The 27,810-nt window shown below is 39.2% G+C and overlaps 1 protein-coding gene across 1 annotated transcript; it reads left to right on the top strand.

Annotated features, from left to right (window-relative positions):
* LOC119004812 (serine palmitoyltransferase 2-like) lies at positions 1-27,477 on the top strand. The gene is made up of 12 exons (XM_037072053.1): positions 1-429; positions 6,181-6,375; positions 7,527-7,681; positions 9,270-9,418; positions 11,014-11,138; positions 11,791-11,884; positions 14,967-15,072; positions 15,779-15,998; positions 16,691-16,817; positions 18,560-18,695; positions 19,633-19,762; positions 25,049-27,477. Exons 1-12 carry the CDS (start codon positions 274-276, stop codon positions 25,166-25,168), a joined length of 1,713 nt encoding a protein of 570 aa, XP_036927948.1. The 5' UTR covers positions 1-273; the 3' UTR covers positions 25,169-27,477.
* The last annotated feature ends 333 nt before the right edge of the window (positions 27,478-27,810 follow it).

Below are 27,810 nucleotides of genomic sequence, written 5' to 3'. Positions count from 1 at the left end.
ATGTGAAGCGCGTGGCCCCGCCGCCGTCTGCAGCCTCCGATATTTATTTATGGGCGTTGATTTCCGGCATTGAGCGTCTGAATTTTCAGGTTCTACAGAGTGTGTTCTGCATGTGTGTGGCTCTGTGTGTGTGTGTGTGTGAGCGTGTGAAAGAGTTTGTAGTGTGGTTTCGAATCGCTCCCAGCTTGGATACTGTCACCGCCTTGCACCGCAGGCAGGCACCGTGTTCCTACATGCAAGTTACTGTCGTGGCTCCGCAATCGTTGGCCAGCAATGACCGAAAGCCCCGCGACCGAGCCAGCCAACGGGGACGTTTGTCAGCGTGTGAAGAACGGACTGAGGCTGGAGAAAAACGGCGTGCTGACGAGCCTTCACCGCTGCCACGAGCAGCAGCAGCCCAAGCACCACGGCCAGCCCGAGGAAGAGGAGGTGAGGCCCCGGGATGGGACGGGGGAGGAGAGGCTGGGGGGGGGGGAGAAGCATCCAGTCTGTGGACCCGGAAACACCTGGACGATGTTTTCATTGCTGTCATGTTGATTATCTTCAGTGTTACTAGAATACCGCACGATAACGGTTTGGGTGTGTTGTCCGAGTGCTGCTGCTGAACGTCTCAGTGTGTTGTGCTCGAGCTGTTACTCTCCCGAACACTACTGTGCAGAGTAAACGCCAAACTCCCTAAGAAGTATTCAAATTCAAAGAGTCTTCTCGCAGTCTTGATACTACATACCTCATCGACACACAATTCAAGCGGTTTTTCTGAATTACTACGCCACGTTCTTTAATTCGGAACCATCATATTTGCACCAAGCAGCATATCTATGAATTAAATGAAATGTCAACTGTCGCTGTCCTCCAGTTCCACGCCAGTCGATTTATATTGCGAAGATAAAAAGAGAGGCGGGTATGACAGCTCTGAAAGTTTACATTGCACTGGTTTCTAATGCTGCTCAGTGTGTAACATGTAGGCCGAATTTAAGAATTTTAGCTGTAACACCAGATTGTGCAGTTGATTTAACAAACAAAATAGGGATTATACAACTCCCAACAACTTCTAAAATACTTTAAATCGCGCCGTTTATGTTGACGCGCATTATTCTGGATTATCGTCAGCAGATTGCGTCCTCATCTCATCAGTTAAGTGCGTCCTCTTTGAGGTGCCCCAGTGGTTGACTCATTTCTGTCTCAAACTGAATGATAGAAAGATAACTAAAGTGGCAAATGTATGGCTTTAAAAGTTTGGAAAAAAAATCTTCCTGAAGCTATTAAGGGAGACACCGAGCCAGTGCACCTGTTCAGTTAAAGCTGTCCCTTGAGACTACTGAATTTGGGACACTTGAGATTCATGAATATGTTTGTGTACATGGGTATTTTTATTAATGATTTGAGTCTGAGCTTTCTTTTACTGCCTTTCTAAACAAGGGGAAATCACTGTTTTCGTTTTTTTTTTTTTTTTTTTAAAAACATCTGACTCATGGGTTTGTGTTTGCTATTTAGTAGATTAAGCATTGGTCGTAGTAAGATGCATTTGGCATCTTACTCAGTAAGTTAACCGTGTACAGAGGGAAGATCTTTGAACTCATTTTCAACAAAAAGATGCCACACTGTCGACTGGTTTTTGTAATCAGTGGACTGGAGTGGGTTGGCTAATAAAAACTGAGCACAGTTCATGCAGATGTTGGAGCTGCTGCTCGGCAAGGTATTTGAGAGGGAGGCATGACCAGTCACATGCAGTGCCTAATAGTCACGAGCACACGAACAAGCATGATGGGAGGGAGGAATTGCATAACATTTTGTGAAGTTTAGTAGTGGGTGTCCGTACATGATGGCGAAAGCAGAAGCATGACGTTGAATCTTATTCATGAGAGATCGTACACATGTTAATTTATTATTGGGTTGTAGGTCCCTCCGAGTGCAGAGTGCAGTACAGATTTACATCAGCAGAACCAGCTCTGTCCTTATTTTGCAGTCAAATATTCCCTCCCTGGCCTATTTCACACACTGTTTTCTTTCCTGTATAGTTAGTATACAGCTGAAGCAGAGTTTTATACAGTGTTGACTTTCTAATCCTTTACCCACTTACAATTTGGCTGCACATAAGTCACCTAAAAGTGAGTTAGAGAAAGCTCAACAAACAAGATTAAAAGACAAACTGTGTTTGTTACCATTAGGACCAAAGGAGAAGTAGTCACAGGGGGTCGGACTGTACACCTGTGTAAAGTACTCCAAATGCAAAACTTGACTGCAGTTGAGGTGAAAAATGTGTTTGCATAACAGGATGAGTTACAACTTTTTATACATGGAGATAGTAAAGTAAATGGACTTGTAATTCTGTGCCTCCATTATGAATATCACCACATCCTTGCTTGTGAACAATTGAGCCTTTTTAGGTGTTAAGCATTCCACAACTTTCCCAGTATTTTGTTGCCTCTGTTCCAACTTGCACGCAAAGTTGTTGCTGCCATAAAATTCAGAAAAAAGCATATGTTTAGAAAAAGCAATGAAGTTCAAGTATGAGTATGTCAGCAATGGATAGCAGCTATGATGCTCAGATGAGGGCTTGAAAATTGTTTCTATGTTTCCTTTTTTTATGTGATGGATGGTGATATGTTGTGGCTTCTATCTTGTGACAAATGTACATAATATTGTAAGTCCTTTTGGACTAAAATGTCTGCTAAATGCCCTAAATGTAACTGTAAATGGATTAGCAAAATATCGCATTTGGCTTTTTAAGACTAATATTGTAACTGACAGCCAACCAACTAATCATTTACTTACATTATTGACACAACTACCCAGCAGTGTATATAGAAAGTAGAACAATTAGCCCAACTTTTACCATCTGCTCCATTGGTGATGCTTACTCGTGAATGCATCCATAAGGTGCTTTAAGTCAAATCACAGTATGAAGTATATAAAGTATATACTTATACTTTTATACTTATACTAAAGTTAACCTCGAATGTCATACTTAATTTACACTATACATTGTAACTTAATTAAAAAATTGAAAACAGGACTTTGACTTGGTTTATGTGGTATTGATACTTAAATGTGCTATAGACATCTAGTGACTGCAACATTTGCAGGGGAAAAAAAAATCATGATACTGTATTTGTATCAGCTAATTAGCTATCATGCCTACTGTAGCCATAAGGTCATGTACAAGAAGGGGAAAAAACACAAATCAAGTTGGAGCCTTTTAGCAGCTTGTATTACATAACTAACACACACTAGCATGCACACGTGGCCAGCTGACCATCAAAACATAGACCAGAGAAGCCTTCGAATACAACACACAGGTAGTGAGACTCGATTTTTTAGTCAGGATGCCATTATTCCACTATGTCTTTATATGGCAAACAGTAGTTTGTATGTTCAAAATCTCATATATATAAAACCTTTTTTGGTAAAAATAGTTAGATACCTACATGTCAGAATATACAATGTAAGATAATGCTCCAATTAAAAGAGTGAGGGTTTTTTGCGTTATCAATAAATTAACCATTGACATTTACATTTTAATATATTTCAGTGAAATAGTTTATGATGAACTTTACATAAAAATTCCATCTGCTCTCTGTCAGCTTGGCAAATTCTTACCAGAACATTTAAGGTTTGAACATTTCATATCCAGAGTTTCCATGTCTCAACATTTTAAACATAATATTGTAACAGCCAAAATATGAGGAAGTAGTATTCAAATGCACTGTTATTTTTGAGAAAATTTATTGGTTAGCGGGACTCACCAGAATGAACCAACTGAACAGATTTCCACCAAACATGGATGGAAGATGGGTCTCGGCCCAGACTACACCTCATCAATCTTTGGTTTTGGATAAAGGGAATCTCTTAAACATTGCAAGACAAGACATGTTTTAAAATTGTTTATATCTCAGGTGTAGTAAGGTGGCTATGAGTGACTACAGTTTGCTGGGCATGGCATTACACAAGGCACAATTAAGTAGTGTTTATGCAACATTAAAAAGGAGTTTTAGGTTAAATTTCAACATAAATCCTTAATAATTATCAGGGATTTTATTTTATTTATTTGATTTGATTTGATTTAATTTAATTTAATGATCCAGATTTACTAGGGATGTCCTGATTTACCCCCGATCCCGATTTGAGTCCTTTAATAGTTAGTAAATGCCGATGCCGAGTCCTGATCGGACACTTTAGCCTTCACTAATATTTTCCTGGACAATATAGCTGCATTAAGAAAAAGTACCTGCATCCATTCTTTGATAGGTTCTTTTTTGTTGTTGAAACAAAGTATATACTTTCATATGGCACTGTCTTATTCTGCATCTGCTATTGGCTCACCACCTGCCTTGTGTTTGCAGGTGAGTCTGTGATGCTGCACTGTGACAGCAGACCCTCAGGTACAGCCAGCTGAAGGGTGTGTGTGAGAGGCAGCCCACACTTGGTACCTCCATATCGTCTATTGCTTTTTTCATATTCTTTACGTTGCCACATGAAATGACATGGAGGCGTTGCTTGTCTGTTTCACACGTGTTCAGCATCTCCATCAATAGCATGTTTTACATGCTCTGCTGTATGAGACCCATGAAACTAGTGCGCATACCGGCACATTGTAACTCGAAAGTGGAGAAAATATAATCTAATGTCGAGATGATGGGGCATAACGGGGATTCAAGAACTCCAAATGACGAAGAAAACCCTGATCCTCTACCACGGAGATGAGCTGGTTATCCAGAGAGATTAATTCAGTGACCTTCTCTGTAATATATTTGCCCATGTCGCTGTCATGAGGACAGGTTTTTTTTTTGTTTTGTTTTTTTTTTATATGCCGTATTGCAGATTTTACATGTTGCTGCTGGACTGCTTTCCCTTTCTAAAGTTATTTCCACACTACAGATATTTTATCCACAGGTTTGCCAGAGTAACATTATGCACACTTCTGAGTTCTGCCACAAATTGTGCTCTGATGTAGTTAAAAATAAATAATAATGATAATAGGTTTTTACTAAATTGGTCACATAAAAAGGTACTAAAATGTTTAACTCTGATTGGAAATTAACTTTAACTACAACCAAATTTACCATAACAGTTGTAATGGATGAAGGATTTTGGCGTTCGCACACGATCTAATTAACTAGTACTATATGCATGTGAGTGTGTGTTGGTGTGTGAGTGTCTGGCAGAACAAGGAAACAGTGGTGTTCACTGATATCACATGTGGGTGTGATATGCTCAAGGAATGTGTGACTGTGTTTGTGTATGTGTGTGATGTGATACTAGGTTAGAGAAGATGGTTAGTTGCATGCAGAGACGCTGAGACTTTGTGAAGCATAACCTGACCTGATATCACAATAACACTCAGTACAACAGTGGACACACACAAATTGACACTTATTCATTATACCAACCACAATTTAAAGTCCTGTGCTTAACCGTGCTATGCTATCCTATCTAAGCCCAGTTCAGTGTTACCAGTCTTTGAAGAAAAGGTGCTGGTGGTTGCAGGAGAAAGTTGGGATTCCAATGCTGAATACTGTTCTTGCTGTGCAAGGACTGATGTAAGTCAGCAGAGGAGGAAACAGTTTGCTCCTTTCCTTTGCAAGGATAGCAGCTCAGTGCTAACTTGCTTGGTGTTCCTCAGATTGTGAAGTTAGGTAGCAAGCATTATGTCGCAGCTGCTTGATTGCTAATTGATCTGGAATTCTGGCAGGACCTCGTGTCACTGCAGTGAGGGGAAGTTCTTTGGGCCTGTTGCAGCTCCGCAGCTGTTAGGCCAAGAAGCAGAGATCTTGAGGGCAGGCAGCCCTGTGGGAGGGAGATGGAGAGGAGCCCTTGAAGATAAGAAGGTTGAAGGAGTTTAGGGTGTTGAGTGACAGAGGAAGAACAAGGAAGGCACTGGGGTTTTGGCTATCTGGTCAGAGGGGCTCTGTCAGCCTGACCAATAGCTCAAAGCTGAATTTTGCACCTAGGTGTGAAGAATGGTGAATTTTGGAATCCACAATGAATGACTTAATCTGTGGGTCCCAACAAGTTGGACAGACCCAAACGATAATCTAGATCTAGCAGATTTAAATGTTTTGTTTGATATTGGATTGGATTTGATCAAATTAAAGCTGACTGTTGGGCCTTGGTGGGGTGCCATTCTAACTTAAATGATGTTTCAGCAGAGTATATTTTCTTGTTTGCCATTTTGCACAGGTCCATTCCGCATCATATCATGACAGCCAGTACAACTGTCCTTTCATCGAGTCCTTTGAGGAGACGCCCATGCTTGTGGCAGTGCTCACCTACATGGGCTATGGCATCCTCACTATCTTCGGTTACTTCCGCGACTTCCTCCGGCACTGGAAGATAGAGAGGTGCCACATCGCCCGGGAGAAGGAGGAGCAGAGGGTAAGGGAAGCCACAGACACACAACATAATGGGATTTCACAACATCACATGGGTTTGTCCAGTCACCTCAGGAGGAGAGACTTATGTAAACAACAAAATGAAAGCAGGAATGAGTATAGATAGATGTATGTTTAACTATTTCAATTTATAACCTGTGACAAAGTAGTGTCTTTTTTACCCTGCACCACTGGAGGCAGCTTCTCTTGACAGATGGCAGTTGAGCACCAAGTTATGATTTGCAGCAGCATACTTGCCTATACAACAGTGTAATGCTGGAATGTTACAATTGTTTTTAGTGGCACAGTGACAATGACAGGAGCAAAAGTCGCTGTCAAGTTAAAGAAAGCCAGATGTCTTTCAGGTGTCAGTGGAACACCTAATGGAACTCTAATCACTCGTTGCAAGGCAACTGGACGTTTGCCTTGTGCATGTAGGAACAAGAATGTTAACAAATGGAAAAACAGACTTGATAAGTTTGTTGGTTTATTAACCAGACTGAACCAAAGTGACATTTGCAACCTACAAAGCCTTCAAACGGCAGAAGCTGTGGGTTCTCATATTTCTGACATTTCCAGCAATGTTGCTTCAAGCTTGGTGTTGGGACAGAAAGCATACCTTTGACAAACAAACCTCGGATTGTTTGATGGAATCTTGTCAACTGTAATGAGATCCCAAACAGGAAATAGATTTTTGAGAAAGGTGTCTGTGTACGTGCAGTTCAGAGAATCATTGAGGCTAATGGAACTTCTCACATATTCATTGCTTTTCTTCACAGGAATCCATTTTTGTCAACACATGGCTAATGGTGGAGTTATCAGCACGTTTGGAACATGTCCTTGGCCACTGACATTGTTCTCAGCCTCTTATGTAACTCATGATAGTGGGCCCATTGTTTTTAAGTATGTGGTGTTGTTGAGGAAAGGAAGCTTGTGGGACAGACAAGGGGAAGTCATTAAATCACCCTGAGGATATCCCATGGATGTTTCCTTCAAGAAGCAGGGAAAATGAACGCCCTCAGTTATTAAATATTAAATATGTTTCTAGAGATTGAATTCCTCCCAGGAAAACCCTCCAACAATGAGAATGGCATGTAGTACTTTGAAATAGTTTTTATATGTAATGATAATGCAATCCTCTCTATTCTTTCTCAGGACTTTGTGCCCCTCTACCAGGATTTTGAGAACTTTTACACCAGAAACCTCTACATGCGTATAAGAGACAACTGGAACAGGCCCATATGCAGCGTCCCTGGTGCCAAAGTGGACCTAATGGAGCGAACGTCCCATGACTACAACTGGACTTTTGAGTGAGAAAGACGTTTACAGTAATTCAAGAATGTAAACACCGTAATCTGTGGCCTTGATAGGACAATAGAAAATGGAAGTGTGCTCTATGGTTAATGCCCTGAGTTGAGGATTAGTATTAACTGTGCTGACCCTCTCATGGCCTAGTGCACAAATAACAAGAAAAGTGACACTGATCACTTTAGAAGAAAGGCAGGGTAACATTATTAGTCCATCTGAGAGTGGTGGATTCTTGCAAATCAAAGTGGAGCCACAGACAGTGGATTTGTACACCACTGACCTGTATCTTATTCTACTCTACAAATGTAACAACAAAAACAATGTAAATGTAAAAAAATAAAATAGACTACAGCTAGACTACAACTTGATCAAACAAATTAAAACTGAACTTTGTTTTGGAATAAACTTAAACTAAATTGAAGGTGAAAAATGTAAAAGTTACAAAAATAACAATGAGCAACTTCTCTCAAGAGTGATGTCTTGAAGAGAGTAAAATGTGAAGTATTAAAAAAAGAGCCAGTTAAGTAAAAATGAAGTGAAGAGCTTAAAGTGAAGCATTTCAAGAAACATTTGAAAGTGCAGAAGTGTTGCTCAGAGAGATGTCCCTCTGCTTTGTCCACTTTGACAATAGCATGCCTGGAGGCAGGGCTGCCTGTTTTCTCTTTTTTAGAGAGGATAACAAGTCTGAAAACTCACAAACTAAAACTAAACTAACATTTTCATTAAATTGTGTTTCACCTCTCCAGAATGTCACCATGGCTTAATGTGGACTGTCTTCAAGTATAAATCATATGGATCATTAAGTCATTACCAACTGAAAAATAGTAATACTGGGTTAAAACATAAACACACTTGTTGAGACAGTAGAAATAATTACTACACACATTTTTTTTTTTAGATGGCCTAATACTTACTTATTATAACAGGGAATACTTTAAACATTGCCTGGTAACATGCAAAGATGAGTTGGAAATATTTTCAAGCTTGTCCAAATCTTACCAGGGCTCACCACTGGAGAGCACTGTGGCTCCATGGAATACAAGACATGTTCACACATTTAATTTGTCTCAAACGCACACACATACCCAGAGTGCCTGAGTGTTAATTAAATATGAGAGAACATGAATGATGGCAGTTTTTGGTCTCACTTACAGATACAAAAGACATGTAATTACCACATATAATTTTCTACTTGATTAGAAACGGTTTATTCTGCTACACTCATATGTACAACATTGTATGTAACTGTGATACAGACTGTGCTGTGAAACACAGTGGAGCTGGTCAGTGTCGGTGCAGTGAGGTTTGTAGAGACAGACATACTGCAAACCTGGAGAGCAGAAAGCAAAATTGGAGAGCATGGAGTGCTAGTGAAAGAACGGGGCGACCCTAGTATCAAATGACATGGCAGGCGCCCCTCAAGATGAGAAAGATTTAAAAAAAAAAAAAAGTTGGACTTGCACGACATCCATTTGAATCTCGTCTTTCATCAAGTCATTATATCAAATTAAAAAATAAGTTTGCAACAACATTATCTTGCTCTTATTGATTGTTCCTCTGTCTGATTATCCTCTCCTGTCTCCCTTCCAGGTACACAGGTCGGGTTGTGCAGGATGTGATTAACTTGGGCTCGTATAATTACCTTGGCTTCGCCGAGAACACTGGCCCATGTGCTGACTCCGCAGCCGAGATCACCATGAAGTATGGCGTCGGAGTTGCAAGCACTCGGCAGGAGATCGGTACAAAAACCCGTCACGCTCCACTACCTCTGCTATCGCTGTAACCTAACTGCAGGACTGCAAAGGGATGAATTCACCACAGCAGACAAATCACAGGCCAGATTGTCCAGCGGTGTAGTGGAAGAAACACAATACATTCTGTTTGCATAGACACAGCTATGTTTAATTTCTTGGCTTTATTTAAGGATCCCAAGGGTTGTTTAACATTGTGAATTTGAATTAAAAAATAAAGGCCATGACAGTTTTTGAAAATATACATAAATAGTTGCGGGTCATTGAAAATGCTTAAATTAATATAGTTTGTGCAAGAATAGGAAGTTCTTTTAAAATTTTATTTCCACTTAAAGTGAGCACGCTATGTTCCGCTGTCTGTCCCCGTGTCCTGTAGTTTCATCATTGTTTCACAGGTCACCAGCCTTGAGAAATTGTGATGATAATGTGTCCATGAACGATTAAAGGTGCACTATGTAGTTGAGGGAAGACATTCTAATCAGAAGAGAAGATCCTCGTTGACAAACTCTTAATTTTTTACATTCAAATTTTTTTACTTTATTTTATAGTGTATATTTGGCGGACCCTTCTAGCCTCAGACAGTGTTCTGGGGATCTTGGCTTCCCCTGAAAATGTGTTCATTCAGTTATTGAAAAAATGTAATAGTTCTGAGTTTGTATTATTACCCAATTAATATTATAAATATTAAAATTCTGAGTTTGGATTTATTTTCTAAAAACTACATATTCCCACTTTAAAGTTGTGTGATCCAGGTTACACCAACTAAGCAATAAAGCTAATATTAAGCAAACCTTGAAGGCTGCTAGTTCCCCTTGATCCGTGTCCCAAACCCTGCTGTATTTGGTCCTTGAATTTCAGGGAATTGGGTCTGGAAAGTCATTGAAAATGACGTGAATTAGTTTATTAGATTATTTTTTACGGAAGCCTGTTTATTTCTCCTGCACAGCAGATATTGGTTGTATTAACGAGCATGTGCTAAAAAGTTAAGCTGCCTCAGTGTTACATTTGATGCCTTTAAAGCCGCTCAGTGTACTTAGCCTGGAGTAAACCCTTTAATCAACAGCTGGACATTTTGGGATATATTCTTGTTTGCTTTGGATGAGAAAATCAATACCACCAACATACGCTCTCTGTGTTGAATGTCGCTGCAGCCTGCAGTTTGCTCAGCTAGCAAAAATCTGCAGCAACAACAACCTGACAGCACTGTCAGAGTCCAGCTCCACTCCCACGTCACTGGCCTTGTGGATCAGTCTGTTCAGTCTTGTGGCATCTGTTACAGACTCACAACACACATAGCATGCAGACATGAGTGGCTTGCAAGAAAGCACAGTTCTCAGAATGTTGAAATATTCCTTTAACCTTTTGCTCAGGGAACAGAAGCCCGGTTTTTCAAGTAAAGTCTAAATGGGCAGAGTAAACCAGTAAATCAATAGTAAAGCAATGTTAATTTAAAATGTTGGGGGATATACTGTGCAGTGTATTTTTTTTTTTTTTTTTTTTTTTTTACTTTTACCAACTAATGTATGTAAGCATAGATCTTTGAGGTTCTGATTGGTGTGATCTTCTGTGGATCTGCATCTCAGGTAATCTTGACAGGCATGAGGAGCTGGAGAAACTGGTGGCTAGGTTCCTGGGCGTGGAGTCAGCCATGGTATTTGGGATGGGGTTCGCCACAAACTCCATGAACATACCAGCACTGACTGGCAAGGTAAGAACACGGGTGATGAATTTCTCCTGTTTAAGTTTTGATTTGCACTTTCCTAACCATTTCTTATCTGCAGTCTTTCTCTTGCTGATAGTGTTTTAGTCAGATTTCTTTTATGTGGTCACAGTACTTTCCCTCTCTCTGTTTTCCTCTGTCTCTGTCACTTTATCCGTTTTATGTGATCATTAAGTTTGCATTAATTAAATCAGTTTTCTGTGCAAACAAAACTGCCCTTTCCTTAACATCACACTGTCATAGGGCACCAGTAGCGCCAAATACAGAGACACAAAACCATCTTTAGACCTCATATCGTCAGGGAGCACTTTCTCTTGGCAATGGCTGCAGTTGGCTGGACTGCATGTCAGACCAGATGGTTTTGTCACTTCATTGCTGATATTGTTTTACAGGTGGCTACTTCACCGCATCACTGTGGAAAATGTAGGACTGCTGCTTTGTAGTCACCCGATATCCCAGTACAAAACAATGCAATCAAAACGGCATTCACACTGTCATTTTCTCAGATTCCTCAGACCCACCATTCATAAAAATGTATCAACTAACAATTGTTTTTGAAAAGGCCTTCATGTGTAATCTGTTTTCTCAGATAAACAAATAGGACTAACTTTAGTTTGTATGACATGACTTGTGCCTGCAGGGTTGTCTGATTCTAAGTGATGAACTCAACCATGCCTCTCTGGTTCTGGGAGCAAGACTCTCTGGGTCCACCATCAGAGTCTTCAAACACAACAGTGAGTCAGTCTGTGTTCACAAATAGGTCCTCCTGTTAGTATGCATGCATTTACTGGTCAACTTGTGTGTCTGTTTGTCCCCCTCTTTAAATGCTTTTTGCCTTCATCTTCATTCATTGCTTCTTTTTTCTAGAACTCTCTGTAGCCTTTATTATGTAGCACCCTGCAATTGGTTTACATGGGATTATTGCATTTATTTCAGTTGTTGAATGTTCTATAAATGTATTGCTGCTGTTAATATTTGTATTGTTAATGTGGCAAAGGATACCAAAATGTCCTATGTTTTTTGAAAGGTTTTTGAACACTTTCTTTTATTTGGGTTCTCATCTATTTGGACAGGTGTCAGTCATTTTCTCTGTTGGGAATTAACCTGTCGGATTGTTAGAGGGGCAGGACAAGAGAAAGTCAAGGGAGTAAAATTTCCAAATAACCTAATGAAACAGTACCATTAGTTACCGTTATCAACCGGGAGTTTAAGTGAGTGTTGGTTTATTTAGTGACCGAGCCTGACCGAGGGCTCGTTACTGGCGCAAGCTGAAGACAACAATGAGACTGTTGCTAGCAGCTGCTAATCAGAAGACACCATGGACGACGAGGTTGGACACTGGACATTACCACGTGCTGCTGCCGGACAGAGGAGTCGGTGCAGGACCAAGCCTCGGGACGGGTCTCGCTTTTCTGTGGTTCGGGTGTGAGTATCCTGACCTGCGGGTTCAACGTGGATTTACATATCAGCTCCAGCATGCGCGCCTGCACTGTTACCAACTGAAACACTACAAAAACCCCGGGGTATTATTATTTTTGAAGGTTTCTAATGTGTGTGCATATTTCTTGGTTATGAGGTGATTCAAAACAAAGGAAAAATATGAGCCACAAGGTTCAGACATTAGAGCTGTTCATTATTGCTAAATTATTGTTTAAAGGTGTTTTTTAAATGCTGATGTTTGTATTGAATAAGAGCTATAGTTAGTTCAAAGTAAACTGCATTGGAAAATTAATGCTCAATAACCATACAGCTGCAATTAATAAACTAACTAGGCCTCTTCGCAATTTAGCCAGAGTCATTTTCAAGGTGTGTTAATTATTGTAAAACATCTCAAATTATACATTTTAGTAGCTCTCACCAAGTCTCGTATATAAAAGGGGTATTCATAAAAATTCTAAAACAGTTGAGTGAGAGGGCTACAATGACGTTTATAATTATATACGCTACTGTACATGCAATAGATCTGTACATACTTTATCACTTAGAATAATAGTGATTTTTTTCACTTAAATTACAATAAGAGTCATAAATTAAGGCATGCAGCATATGGAAAGTTGAGTATTTTAAAAAGGCTTACCCGCCAAGATCGTTCTGGTTCTTTTTAGAAGTCAAACAAAACGTTAACATTTTTCAATTTAAAAAAAATAAGCTAACCTGTGTGTGTGTGTGTGTGTGTGTGTGTGTTTTTTTTTCCTTACTCTTTTGAAGTAGTAAGCCTTTTAAATAAAAAATATTTTGACATCACAATAGGAAAAGCACAGGGGTAAATAATAACATGATAATGCCTGAATTGCTGATGTTCGGCATGCTGGCTCACTTTTGCAGCTAACTGGGCACTTTTGAGCACAATGGAACGATAGCTTTTGTTAATGTTGTTAAAAATGTCTGAGAAACACACAAATCAAAATGTTACATTAAAAAGATACACTGCCATTCACACCTAATTTACACCTGGTATTAAAAATGGGATCTATATTTTTGAAACGTTTTCTGGATAATAAACCAAAATATATATATCAGAAATCAATACTAAATCTAATGGTGCCTTTGTGTCTACATCTGGTATTTGTAATGCGTTCTCGTTATCTCCACTGAGATGGGATCTCTGTCCTCTAGACCAGACTTCCTTTTTTAATTGTTGAGGTACATTTTTTTTTTTAACCTTGTTAAACACTGTCTGTAACTAATTCTTAATAATTTGTCCTCTCTTGTAAATTCAGCAAATGTAATACCTTTTATACACTGATCAGCCAAAAGATTAGAACCTTTGACAGGTGATGTAACACTGATCATCTCATCGTGATGTGATCTTGTGCGGGGAAGCTTTGGGTCCTGGCATCTAGGTGGATGCCTCTTGACAGGCACCAATAACATCGTTGTAGATCAAGTACACCCCCTCATGGCAACAGCACTCCTGGCTTGACAGGTCAGAGCTGTTTTGGGTGCACAGGGGGATCCCGAACAATATTAATTAGGCCATTTTGACGGCTTTTAAAGTTATTCTGTGTTTCATTCATTTTCACAAAAAAATTTGCTTTCATTGTTCACACAGTTCTGGTGGTGCTTTCATTCACACAAAATAGATGTTCAACATGTATGAAGACATGCCTCTTGGTGGCTGATGCATTTGAGTAACAATCTACGTTTTATGTGAGCTATCTTTTGCTATTTACTTAAATAACTTCTAAATAACTTACTTTAATAACTTTTAGTACCAGCTGTAAATGTGGTCTCAGTGTACTGTGTCTTATTTCTGTAGCCCAAACTTTATTATATATAAGAGAATTATCTGGGGTTGTATGTAAATCACAGAGAGAAGCTAGCTGCTAATGGTGACTTACCCAGCACAACAAGTAGAGCCTTGTTGTTTATCTTTTGTTTATCTTTGCTGTGGCTCCTATCATAGCTCTTGTGTTTTTAAAACATGAAATACATGAATTATAATGTGTGTAGTTAGTCGTAAAAGGAGAAAAAAAAATATATTGGCTAAGAATTGTTTAACAGCCATTGGGGTAACTAGCTGCAATGTGGCTCTGCAGCTATACCCTAAAGTGACTGGTCATAATTTTGTAATTCATTAAAGAAACATTGTATTACGACTAATGTGCTAACAATGGCAACTGTATTGATTATGCTGGAGATCAATTGTTATGTTTTTAATTTGTGTGCTTATCAACATTTTAGGGTTGTATTGAAACAGCGTTTCCTTTTCCAGTAACAAATTCCCAGCTTAATTTCCATGTAGTTTGTTGCCACCACTGTTGAAACCAAAAGTTTCATTTTGAATGTTAACTCTCTCGTCATCTTTCCTGTCAGACATGCAGAGCCTTGAGAAACTACTGAGAGATGCCATAGTTCACGGGCAGCCCAGGACGCACAGACCATGGAAGAAGATTCTTATAGTGGTTGAGGGCATTTACAGGTAGCATAACTGTTTTCTTTCAAGTTAGATATTTAAATAAAACCATTTTAGGATGCAGTGCGGCATTTAGAAGTTTTGTTATTGTTTATATATCTTAATTCATCTAATTGGTTGCTATATTGGCAAAATGTTTGTGCAGAACATAATGAGTGTTATCAGTGCAGAGAGTGAATACAAGGGCATAATTTGGAGATAGCCTTGCTGAAAGTGTCATTGGCCAAAAGCAGTGGAACAATAGGAGTTGTCAATTTGAAAATCCCAAAGATTTCCTTCCAGATTTCAACATGAGCACTGTCCGAATGTCACACTTAGCTTAACCATATTTTGCTCAGTAAAGAACTAAAAGCCAAAATCTGATGAAACTAATGCTATGCAAAACGACAAGCAGTATTTTCATCAGCTCAAGTTCTTTACTGAGCAAAAAAAAAAAAAAAAACAGGCCTCCAGAAGCAGTACTTATCTTCTATTGATGGCTCTTTTGGTTCAATTAGGTTCAGCAGCATCAGCACTCCGGGGGCTGGAGTCCTGGTTGACAGATCTGATTCAGTGCCTGGTTAGCTTTTACTGGTTGAACACACAGTGGGCAGCTTTGATGTGCCTCTTTATTCTGCCAGACTGGTTGCTGCAAGAAGCTGCACTGCACTGCTATGAGATGTTTGCTTGACACTTGCTTGAACTTCTTCTGCTTTACTTTTCCTCCCTGCAGCATGGAGGGCAGTATAGTGCGCCTGCCAGAAGTGATCGACCTTAAGAAGCGCTACCGGGCCTACCTTTACCTAGATGAGGCTCACAGCATAGGGGCCCTGGGGTCGAGGGGGAGAGGTGTGGTCGATTACTTTGGGCTAGACCCCTGTGACGTTGATGTCTTGATGGGCACGTTTACCAAGAGCTTCGGCGCAGCAGGGGGATACATTGCAGGGAAATGGGTGAGGAGGGAGCACTGTAGGTTTTGCCATTTTGTTTTTATTTTTTGTATGCTTAGACAGTAGCCACATTTCTATAACATTTCAAGCACATTTTAAGCAAACTTCAGAAATTTCAAATTAGAAGACTTTTTATTTTTCCGTTTCCATAAAATTTCTTATGGATATTCTTCAAAACGCACATAAAAATGCTTAATGGAAGCAGCTTGTGTAACTAAAACGACACCTGTCATCTCAACAGTGTCCACAGAAATCTTGGCAAGATATAAACATTATAAAATCCTGAAAAGATTGGTACACATCAAGGCTGCTGAGGAATCTAAATAAAGTGTAAGCAGATATGTAACAGTTATTTGCATATGAAACACAATATTGGTTTGGCAGCAGTCTAATCCAATCAGCAGCATATACACTATATACATGTATTCAAAGAAAAATAAGCCAGGCAATGTACATATAAAAAAATACTATATAAAAAACACTCATCATTATTTGCATACATTTACTGTAAATATAAATGGCAATTTACATTTGGTAATTATAAACAACTATGAATGTTATTCAATGTAAATGCACCTGTTCTCACAAGTAAATCAAGCCTCAGTTACAAAGAGTCGAGAGTCACGGTCATTGTGACTGTAGTGTAATTAAAGCTCTTCATCCATATTTATCTCCTGTGTATCTGCTGGCTTTAGGAGCTTATCGAGTACCTGCGCTCCCATTCCCACAGTGCGGTCTATGCCACCTCCATGTCTCCTCCTGTGGTGGAGCAAATCATCACTTCTATGAAGTGCATTATGGGAGAAGATGGCACAACAATCGGTGAGTGGTACAATAATGATAAAGCCAGGGCGGGGGGTGCTGCTAGTGAGTAAATAATGATGTACACAATGCAGGTTTTGAAATGCTGCCAAATCTGGTTGCGAGGAAGGAAATGATTTAACACATTTGTCAGACAACAAGAAAACACACAAGCAGTTTGGAGGAACACTCGATGTAAACAAATATTTGTTATAAGAAAAGTCCACAGGGCAGCGTTAAACTTGATACTTAATACAAAAAGATCTGCACTGTAATTTTTTAATATGTGACGATGCAGGAGGTAGACTCTCATACTACACAAGTGTTAATTGTTTGACTTTGAGACTTCTTTTTCAACATTGAATTGAACAAGTGTTAACTTGTACATTGATCATAATGAAGGAAAGTGGGTACAAATAAATCAATACAGCATCTCTTTGTGTGTTGCCTCCTAAAATCTTAGACTTGACAAACAAAATTAGACGCATGCTGAAGTCCTCTTTTCCAAACCACCAAGAAAAACCTTAATATCCTTAGAAAGATAGTACCATTTAATGAGATCACATGTTGATGGTTCTCAGTCATCCGGGTCCAGGTTGTAGCTACTGGTAGGATCTCATCTCAGAGTCACATAGGTGTTAGTATCACTAAGCAGATCAGTGACTTTGGTGTGGTAGTCTGCTGTGTTCAGCACTACAGTGCGTCACCCTTTGTCTGCTGGCAAGATAGTGATGTTCCAATCTCTTTTGAGTGATGCCATGTCCTTCCTTGCCTCAGTAATGAGATCAATACTTACCATTCGACTCTCATCACCCACTGGAGCACAAGGAGGGATTCCTCTTTCAAACACATCTGTGTCAAACTGGAATGGCCGTCTTTTAACAGAGGAGGTGGTCTGAGACATTACTCATTACTCACCTAGCTACAATGCAGTACTGAGTTCCTGCTGCAGACAGCTTAACAACCATTCATACCTGGGCTCAGCTAGCCCTGGCAACCCACATGAAGGCTGGTTGGACCAACTTGCAAGTGGTCCTAACGACTCTGAAACTCAGAGCTCACACATGTCCGTAACAGCCCTCTAAGGACACTCCCACACACAGTGTAAAAGCCTGAAAACTTCCCTCCGGTTAGTACGAACTGAAGGAAGCCTCTTGGCTGAGAGGAGAAACGTATTCATGAAACTGAAACAAGTCTAGTTGCCTATGATACAACACTTAGAATTGCATCACATGTTTCAAAGTAACCCACCAGCTCAAACAGAGCCATTGCAGTGTTCATGTTTATAGAAGGGTGTTCAGATGAATGAAGCAGCCGATGCCAAAAAGTCTCTTAACGAACCTCATCTCATGCTGTAATTGTATTAGCTGCCTCCAGGTGTCAGTGCACACAAGTGAAATATAATACAGATTGAAAAGCACCATCACTTTCTCTGAGACCAGTTTCTCCTCAAAGACAGCTGAAGCTGCACCAGTTAAAGATAATGGGGAAAAAAGTCAATCCTCTATTTCTATTGGTGAAAGGTTGGAGAGGAGAGCAGTGTTTTAACTCAGATATTTCATATAGGGTTTATTTTAATTCAGCGCTTTTTTTGTCATAGATTGTAGCACCTCAAATATTAACAAACTCATTACTAATAACATGAGAATGATAATCTCATGACTGCAAAAGATATTTTTCATATCATGTATTAATTGTGTAGTACAAACGTGATGTGATAGAAGTGTGGTTTACTTTTATTGTTTTTGTTTTATTGTCCAAAGGCTGTGACCGTGTGCGAAAGCTGGCAGAAAATACAGTGTATTTCCGCAGGAGGCTTCGAGAAATGGGCTTCATCATCTATGGAAACGAGGACTCACCTGTTGTACCCATGATGCTCTACATGCCCGCCAAGATAGGGTGAGCCTTAAGCTTTACTTCCCTGTTGGTAGTAGACTTCAAGCACTCTTAACTCTTAAATCTTAAACTTTTTAAATCGCTACAATGTGATGAATATTATTGGATACAAGATTTTATTTTGTGATGCTGTTACTAGTCATGTTTCCATCAACACAGTATTTGCACATTTTGAAGCATTGCATTAGAAAAGGTAGGAAATGGCAAAAACTTGTGCTTATGGGAGATGGAGGCACCTTTTTTTTTGAATAAGTAAACAGCTTTTTCTGCTCTGAGAGAAGAAGAAGCTTTCTCCACTGTCAGCAGCTTCTTAATCTTCTAAAATATCCTCTTCATTTTTCCCTCATAGGTGGCCAAGGCAGCTGTTTTGTTTTTTGTTTTTTTGAAAAATGTTTCCTGTTGGTGACCTCTGCTTCAACTGCTCTGTTTATTAGTGAAATGAGTAATGTAGCGTATACTGCCAACATCAAAGTTATGCTTTGTGTAGCCTAGTTTATTTGCTCCAAACAAATTGATTGAAATGCACCTAATTTGTCTTTTTTTTCCCTTATTTCTTTTTTTAAAGGTTCACATCAAACTGAAAATAAGATGGTACCATTGCTAGTATCAGGCATGAGTTATTCATCTGAAACTTAAAATATTAGTAATATAACATAACATATATTTTAATAGATGCGTATGTCTGTATATAGCCTAAGTCTTATCCACTAACTAGTCTTTTTTTTCAGGGCTTCCAATCACATCTGAGTCTTCCTCAGTGGATTTTTTTCAATTTGTTTATATATGTTAAATATCTAAGTCAACTTCCCATATTCATCCATTCAGAGGAGGGTAACTCTTTTATTGAACTCTACATTGAGTTGACATGTCATTTTGCCCAATTAAGCCCATTATGTGTCCTTGGGTCATTTTTCTTGTCTCCTCATGTCTGTCCCACCAGTGCATTTGGTAGAGAGATGTTGAAGAGGAACATCGGGGTGGTGGTGGTGGGATTCCCCGCTACACCCATCATCGAGTCCCGGGCACGCTTCTGCATCTCAGCCGCCCACACTAAAGAAATGCTCGACAGGGTAACTGACTTCTTTCTCTAGTGATTGACATACTCAAAGACCCATCATAAACAAGATTTGTCATCTAAAATGGATTTTTTTACTTGTGTTCTATTTGAGTAAACCATGAGATCTCAATTTGAGAACATTATTAACACATGAAAAGAGTTTAGTGATGAGCAGATACTCAAAACATCTTTTTAATGTATTTTAACGGAAAAAAAGAAAACATGCTTCAGAACAAGCTACTGCTCAAACAGTGATCAAGAAGGTATTGCACTTCTTTTTGCATCATGGCACGTTTTGTCAGATGAACCCGATAAGCACGCTGTTTAAGGGGTTTGTTCAAAATTAGGAGAAAGAAACTCATGGGGAACCCTGGTAGTTTATCTGGCGGGATGAGTTCCTCATCAATGGAGGCTTTAGTCATCAGCAGAGGCCCAGGTTCACTTCCAGCCAGTGGCCCTTTGCTGCATGTCAACCCCAATCCTGCTCTCCCCATTTTCTATCATGCTGTTAGCTGTTCTGTCTCAGTAAGGGCTAAAAGTAAAAAATATAATTTACAAATTCTACATTATGAGGTTAAACATTTTAATTATGTAATGCAAAAGAAGTTACAATTATGACTTAAAAAGTCTGAATTATGACAAATGTTGACTTTTTGTCTCATGATGTCTGTTTTATCTCATTACTATGACTGACCGTGGCAAAAATGTTTTCATCAAGCTGAGGCTTCATCCCCTTTTTTTCTTTAACCAGTGGAAATGGACCTCCATAAATTATCTATCAGTGAGACAATTTGTGGTTTTCTTTTGACAGTAAACAAAAATGGTTTTACCATATTTACACAGATCAGCCACAACATTAAAACCACAGACAGGTGAAGTGAATAACATTGATAATCTTGTTACATGGATGGTTCTGCTGGGGAGCAGGTTCCCAGCATTCATGTTTAAACCACCTGACACCACCCACCAAAACACAGATCATGTACATTGTCATTAGGTGGTATACTTGGACTGCAACAATGTCTGGTTACGCTGTGCATGTCAGTTGCTAGGACCCTACCTTTCTCAGCACAATTTTGCATTGCAACAAGATGATCAATGTTTTTTCTTAAAATGTGAGTGGTTTTAATGTTGTGGCTGATAGGTGCATAAAAACCTGTTAAATCATGACCACAAAAAATTACTCTTGTAACTGCCACAAACTCTTACTGGTAAGAGTAATGATAACCTGTGATCTTGTTCAGCTCTGAGAACTTGTATTCAGCAAAACCTACTTTTTTTCTGTTTTTAAAATACTTTTGGGCTGCAAGTATTGCTATGTTGACTAGTCATGTGTAGCCATACCTCACTGGTCTCTACACAGGATAAATGTCTGTCCGAAGCAGTAATTGCTCAGTAAAAAACACTCTTGGTTATTAAAATATTCAGTCCTGAGCCTTACTGAAGTGCGCTCAAATGTCTTTTTGCTAAATATTGTTCCAGGTGGGTATGACTTAGTACAAGACTTGCGCATAAATCAAGTCGCTCAACCTGTGCAAACACTGTTTGGCATTAACTTTATGGGTGGTAGTGGCCGGCATGTGATAGTGTGGCATATGAGGGTAAAGTCTAGTAATAAACAAGTCAGACAAAGGTTTATGAATAACTCTGTTGGACCTGTATGATTTATGATGTTTTTCCTATGGCTGTGGCAGGGGAGCAGTAAGGATGTAAGCGATTAGACATTAGCCAAGAGCAGACCGAAATCAAGCTGGATTAGCATGGCTCGTATCCTGACCCTGTTCTTCCCTATTCTCCAATGCTGATGAATGTATTTCTGCAATATGCAATATGTATTTCAGTGATAGAAGAGGGGCCATTTTAGGAAAAACAAAAATGCCACAAAATTTAGAGGTAGCTTTCGACTGCTGCATCTTCATGCCTTTTTGTTGTCATAGCAGCATAGCAATAGCCTATTCATGCTAGTTTAGCCTTGGACCCACAAACCCAAAGTGGCTTGATTGGCTGAGAGACTACCAAGAGATGACTACAAGTCAGAGCAAGGGAAATGCTTTGGACAGTAATATCAGGTTCACAGTCTGCCTAACTTGGACTGCACAGTACATAGTATACAAGACAGAAGCTTCAACATTGAGATGTACAGAAAACCACACAGATCAGTATTTGCTGTTCGACTGTCATCCTGCACTGGATCACAACCTGGTGGTCATCAGAATCTTAAACCATTGGACTGTAAAAGAAAGAGGAGTAAAGGAATCCATCCATGTCAAACTGGAATGGCCGTCTTTGAACAGAGGAGGTGGTCTAAGACATTACTTATCACCCACCTTCAATGCAGTACTGAGTTATCTCCGCAGACAGCTTAACAACCATTCACATCTGGGCTCACCTAACTCTAGCAACCCACATGGAGGCTGGTTGGACCAACAACCCACAAGTAGCCCTAACGCCTCTCTGAAACTCAGAGCTCAGAGGGTGTATTGGCAGGCTCATCTTTCTGGTAAAGGCTGGTAGTATTAGAGACTGATATTTGTCATACTTGAAATAAGGGGCACTTCCTGTCTCCATGTTAGTGTAAAGACCTCTGAGTTATTTACATCTAAGCCAAGAGATCAAGATGACATTAAAACAGCTTACGGTGAAGAAAATATGTTATTGGAAGGTGTGAACTTTTGTGACCCCAAATGTCTGCATCTGGCGATGTCTTTGAGTCACTTCAGACACGCTGAATCCGCAGCAGAGGCCACTAAACAGATGAGTCTGTCACTCCCAGTTTTAGAAGTTCAGTTAGTGATTACACTTAGAAACTGCAATAAAGAATCAGCTGCATCACTGCAGGTTAATTTGCCGTGTATTCACAGTGTATTATCTGTGTAGAGAGTTCAGACCTCCACTCTAACATCCTCCTTACTCATTGTGTCGCTCTGACTGAGCGCAGACTGCTTGGCAATGATTGCTGTTAGCAATGCATCAAACAGCCACCCACTATTCTCAAAGAGGGCTCTTCTTCTACTATACTGAGCTCACTGCAGACCTGCCTGCTCTGCGTCTTCCAGACGGAAACACCAGCCTTTAGCTTATTTTAACATGCATTTAAATCATTTTATGCAGCACATATGCCATCTCCTGTCTGATAGGGGTGTCTTCATGAAGTTCTGTTTTATCAGGGGCTGTCATCCACTTCCTCTTCATCCTGACCTTCAAAAAAAATAAAATAAAGTGCAGACAGGGAGTGGGAGTATTGTAGTGTTTTATCTGTCATGATATTAAAATCTCGCTTTGTTAGCTTTCCTCTCTATCTCCCTCTCGTACTATGAGCTGTCATGTTGATTTTTGGTGTTTCTTTATCTGCTGGTGAGCTTTTTCCCCTCTTATTCAAACACAAACATACACACATAGCCTAAATGATTTTGTAATTGTCATTCTGAAGACCTTTTATTTGTTTCAGTAACCATATTAATATCCTAACCCCTTAAGCACTTTCTAAATTCTGCTAATCTGCACTGACTACACAGACCACAAAGACTTTATTTAGGGCATTCTGTGGCCAGAGCGCTCTGATAAAAGGGGATGTTTCTTTTACATCCGTTAAACCAACATAGTTAGTTGTATCCATAGCTTTACTCTGAATGGGCAGGGCTTTCACTATAAGTGGGTGGTGCTAATCAGATGTTAATTAGACCCTAAAATCGATTTGGTCAGATTTGGTGTGATCAGCAATTTCTCTTTTTATCATTTATGAGAAAATTAGTCTTAAAAAATAAACTTACAGAACAACCTTTGAATCAAGCTTCAGATTAAAGTTTTTGATCTCATTATGAATAAACTTCGGTCAGCGAGCTAATAAAGATTTTCACAAGAATATTGACATATTTTACTTGAATGATCCTTATTGAAGGCTATTGTATGCTTAACACTACTCATGAAATGGGTGAAATGGGTCACATGCTGAAAGTAACAAGCCTACAGGTAATTACCAAACTCTGCAGTTCCTTTGGGCTCCATGGAGCTTTTAGCATTTTAGCGTATGTTTTGGTTATGCAGTCTACACATGTACACTTACATCTCAAATTTGCATTTCATGAAAAAGTTTTTTTGTCACTCATTTCAGAAAGTGAAAACCATATATTATATAGATTCATTACACAGAGTGAAATATTTCAAGCCTTTATGTTACTGTGCTTGATTGGCCAGCAAACATGCCTGACCTGAACCCCATAGATAATCTATGGGACATTGTCAAGAGGAAGATGAGACACCAGAACCAACAATGCAGATGACCTGAAGGCTGCTATCAAAGCAACCTGGGCTTCCATTACACCTGAGCAGTGCCACAGGCTGATCGCCTCCATGCCACACTGCATTGCTGCAGTAATTCATGCAAAAGGAGGCCCAACCAAGTATTTAGTGCATAGAAATGAACACACTTTTCAGAAGCCTGACATCTCTGTTTAAAATATCCTTTTTTTTAATTGATCTTATGTAAGACACTGAATTTTAGGTTTTTATTATCGGTAAGCCATAATCATCAATTGCAAGAAATAAAGGGTAGAATTATTTCACTCTGTGTTATGAATCTATAAAATGTATGGTTTTCACTTTCTGAAATGAGTGACAAAAAATACTGGACTTTTTCATAATATTTACATTTTTTGAGATGCACCTGTACTGTTTTGGTTTGGTCTCACTGCTCTTATTAACCATGTTTTAGATGAAACGGACCACTAAAAGAAGCTTGAATTAAAACCAACTGTATGCTACCTGCTTGAGTCGAAACAGCAGACAGACAAAGCGACTCACTGTAAGCAAAACTGAGAGTGAGTGAATAATGGATTCACATTTTTTTTTTTTAAGTCACCAGAAATATAACTCCAAATGAAAAGTAATGGTGCTCCTACAGCTTTTTATCACACTTACCATAACAACTTTGAAGTGATGAACTTTTAAGGTTAAATGTAATGCATTTTGGGTGAAAAGTTTCAGCCAGGAAACTTTCTGCTGTTTAGCTGACATATCTGTATGAACCCATTGCCTCCAGTACCCTAACAAAATGTCTTACTGGTGACTTCATATCGCACCCAAGTAAGGAGAGTGAAAAATTGGACAGACAGGGTCCATCTGCAGCTTAGAAGTTGGTGGTGTTTTCTGTTTTGGCAAAATTTGTGATTTAATCTTACAAGACAGGTGCGTTTTCCCATGAAACATCTTGCTTGATCTTGATGTAACTTTAAATTTTCTCCAGTCACATATTGCCCTTCACGGTGACAGGTTTCTTTTTATTGTATAAATGTCCCCACAGGCGCTGAGTGTCATCAGTGAGGTAGGAGACCTTCTTCAACTCAAGTACTCCAGACGCAGGATGCAGCCATCTTTATCACTGCCCTGTGACGATATTGTGTATGAGGACATTGATGACTGATGGACCAATCCTCTCGGCGCGTGAACCTGAACAGCCCCCGAAATCAAAAGACAGACCAGGTCCAAGATGGATCAAAAGTCTTTCACGAGGACCAAGATGTGCCCAGGTGCCCTTTGTCACTAGCTTGCGATAATGTAACCCTCTGAGAAAAAGAAACACTCAAAACCACCATCTAATTCTACTTTGCCTTACATGGAGAACTTTTGGTAAACACACTGGAAAAAAAGCACCTGAGCTTCTTCCTGTTTACTTTTCTTACTTGTGTGTTTATTATTTTGTGTCTTAAGTTTTTTTTCATGTGTGTATGTCTGCCATGCTTGTATAATTCATTATGTTCAGCCTTGTGGTTTCTATATGTGAACTGGACAAGCTTTCCAATGTCTCTGATATTGTGAGCATTCTTTTTCATAATACGGATTAAGATAACTTTAACAGGGTAAAATGGATTACGTTTAAACACAAGCCAAAAGAACTAGACTTGTTCATTTATCCAGTTTGATCAGATCAGTGATTATTGCCATGGGCCAAAATAAGAAAGCACTGGATGTTGCATTGTTTGCACAAGACTATGCAAGAGATCTGCCACAGTAAAATTGATCTAAAGGATTATGTATCCAAAGATCCAAATCAGGTGTTTCTGCCATTAGACAAATTACTTTTCTCTCACACTTGAAAATTATAGCCCTAACATCCACCTGGCATTCTTTGAGTCTATTTTGCTGCAGTTTGCACTCTACAAGGTGGCGTTTAGTTGCATTAGAGATGGTTGTGTATGTTACAACAGGCAGAATATTCCCATTCTTGCTTATGATTCCAAGGGAGGCTGTACTGCTCCTTGAACCTGGCTGGACTTCACATATTTAAGACAGCCAAATTTATGATCACATTACATTGTTTTCTTTCAGTTTCATCCTTGGTTGTTCTAGACTGGCTAAAACTACAGAAGACCAGAATTACTCATGGAACTTCCATCAACAGTGTCGTTGATGTAGCTTGATTTGCATCTTTTTGTGGAGAAAATGAATTATCCATTTAGATTATGTTGTATCTTAATTGACATTGCAACTATCTTTAGCGCTTTACTTTTTCCATTGTAACTTAATCATTTAAATATCCTCTCCACATATGTTTAAGGAATACATTACAGTAGGATATGATATTCATAAGTAGGCTTTCTTTAGTGTATAATCACCTGAATCTAAGAATCACTGTTTTTATTACCTTAGAATGGGCCTTTTATACCTACACTAGGAGGGGGCCTGCCATGTTGCACTGCAGTGTTTCTACAGTAGCTCAGAATGGACAAACCAAACTAGCCTTTTGCGTGGTTTGTGAGAAGAGGGCTATTCACTTAATTGCAATTCACAAACTCACCCCTAGATGCCGTTAAATCTTACATACTGGTTCCAGATTTAATCCCACAGATCTAAACGTGGTACAGTTTAAAACAAAAAAAAGAACACAATACAACAATGGGTATAACCGTTAAAGTTGTATTTTACTGACTAATAAAAATACCAGTTTTCTTAAATGATAGCTTAAGAAAGCAACTTTGTCATTGAGAAGAAATTGAAAGAAATGTCTTGAAACTTGAGGAGAATTGAATCTGTAATTGTCTGTTACACATGGATTTCTTCCTCCCACAGCTATGTTACATGTCAAGTTACAATACATGTTATTGTATGTTTTTGCTTGACCAGCTTAGTGCGTATTTGTACAGTTTAGTGTATCACAAGCAACCTCAAAGATCGTTAACATGACCCTCAGATGCCAGTGCCGTTGAGGGTAAATTTATGACTGTCAGATTACTCTTACTTTTATACTCCCAGTCCAATGTCTGCCAGTGTAAAGTCATATCATTTATGGGTATCAATGCTTCTGTTAAAAGAATAAAGGGTCAGTTTAGTCACAAGATTAAAATCAGGACAGGAGAAATCTAAACTATGTAGACGTGTGTAATCTGGATCTGATCAAGAACTGTTTGTACAATTTTTCATTCACACCCTTTCTCTGGGGTGCAGAGAAAGGGAGAGGTCTGTTAAGTGTCCGATAAGGTTGTATTAATGCCTTGTAAAACAAAGTGCTATCACACAAAAAAAAAATGATTAATGATCAATGACTGTTACTGGGGATGGGCTTGTGTGTTCGCTTGCATGGATTCCAGTTTAATATGGGTGTTTCTGCACTTTTACCTGGCTTTTTCTTCCACGTACACAGCTGTCTTTTGAACCCTCACTTCATTTTTATGTTGTGCAACTGAGCTTTGGAGCAACAGCTCCTGAATAAAGTCAACTGTAAAGTCCCTCATGCATACATTCACAATGGCATGTATGAACACTGACAAGTATTGTATAACCACTCCCTCCTCATACTAATGCATGTACAGTAAGAACTAGTCACTTAAGTTGCTCTGGACCACAGCCAGGAATTCTCAATGTATTATATTGTTCTGTGAGGTGTGACTCTTTTTAAAAGTTGTCATAAAAAACACTTAATTCCAGGGTAAGTTAACATACATGTGTAGGCTCTAGGGAGTTTCCTTTTTTTATGATAATGTCCGTTAATGTGAAAGGGACGTGTTATTTTGATTTCTTACTATAGAAAACATTCCAATACCTGATTCTTGGAGTCACAAATGATTG

The sequence above is a fragment of the Acanthopagrus latus genome, chromosome 16 (assembly GCF_904848185.1).
Source record: "Acanthopagrus latus isolate v.2019 chromosome 16, fAcaLat1.1, whole genome shotgun sequence".
Taxonomy (NCBI): Eukaryota; Metazoa; Chordata; class Actinopteri; order Spariformes; family Sparidae; genus Acanthopagrus; species Acanthopagrus latus.
Note: the sequence above shows the minus strand (reverse complement) of the source record. Positions and strands in the feature narration are given on the sequence as shown.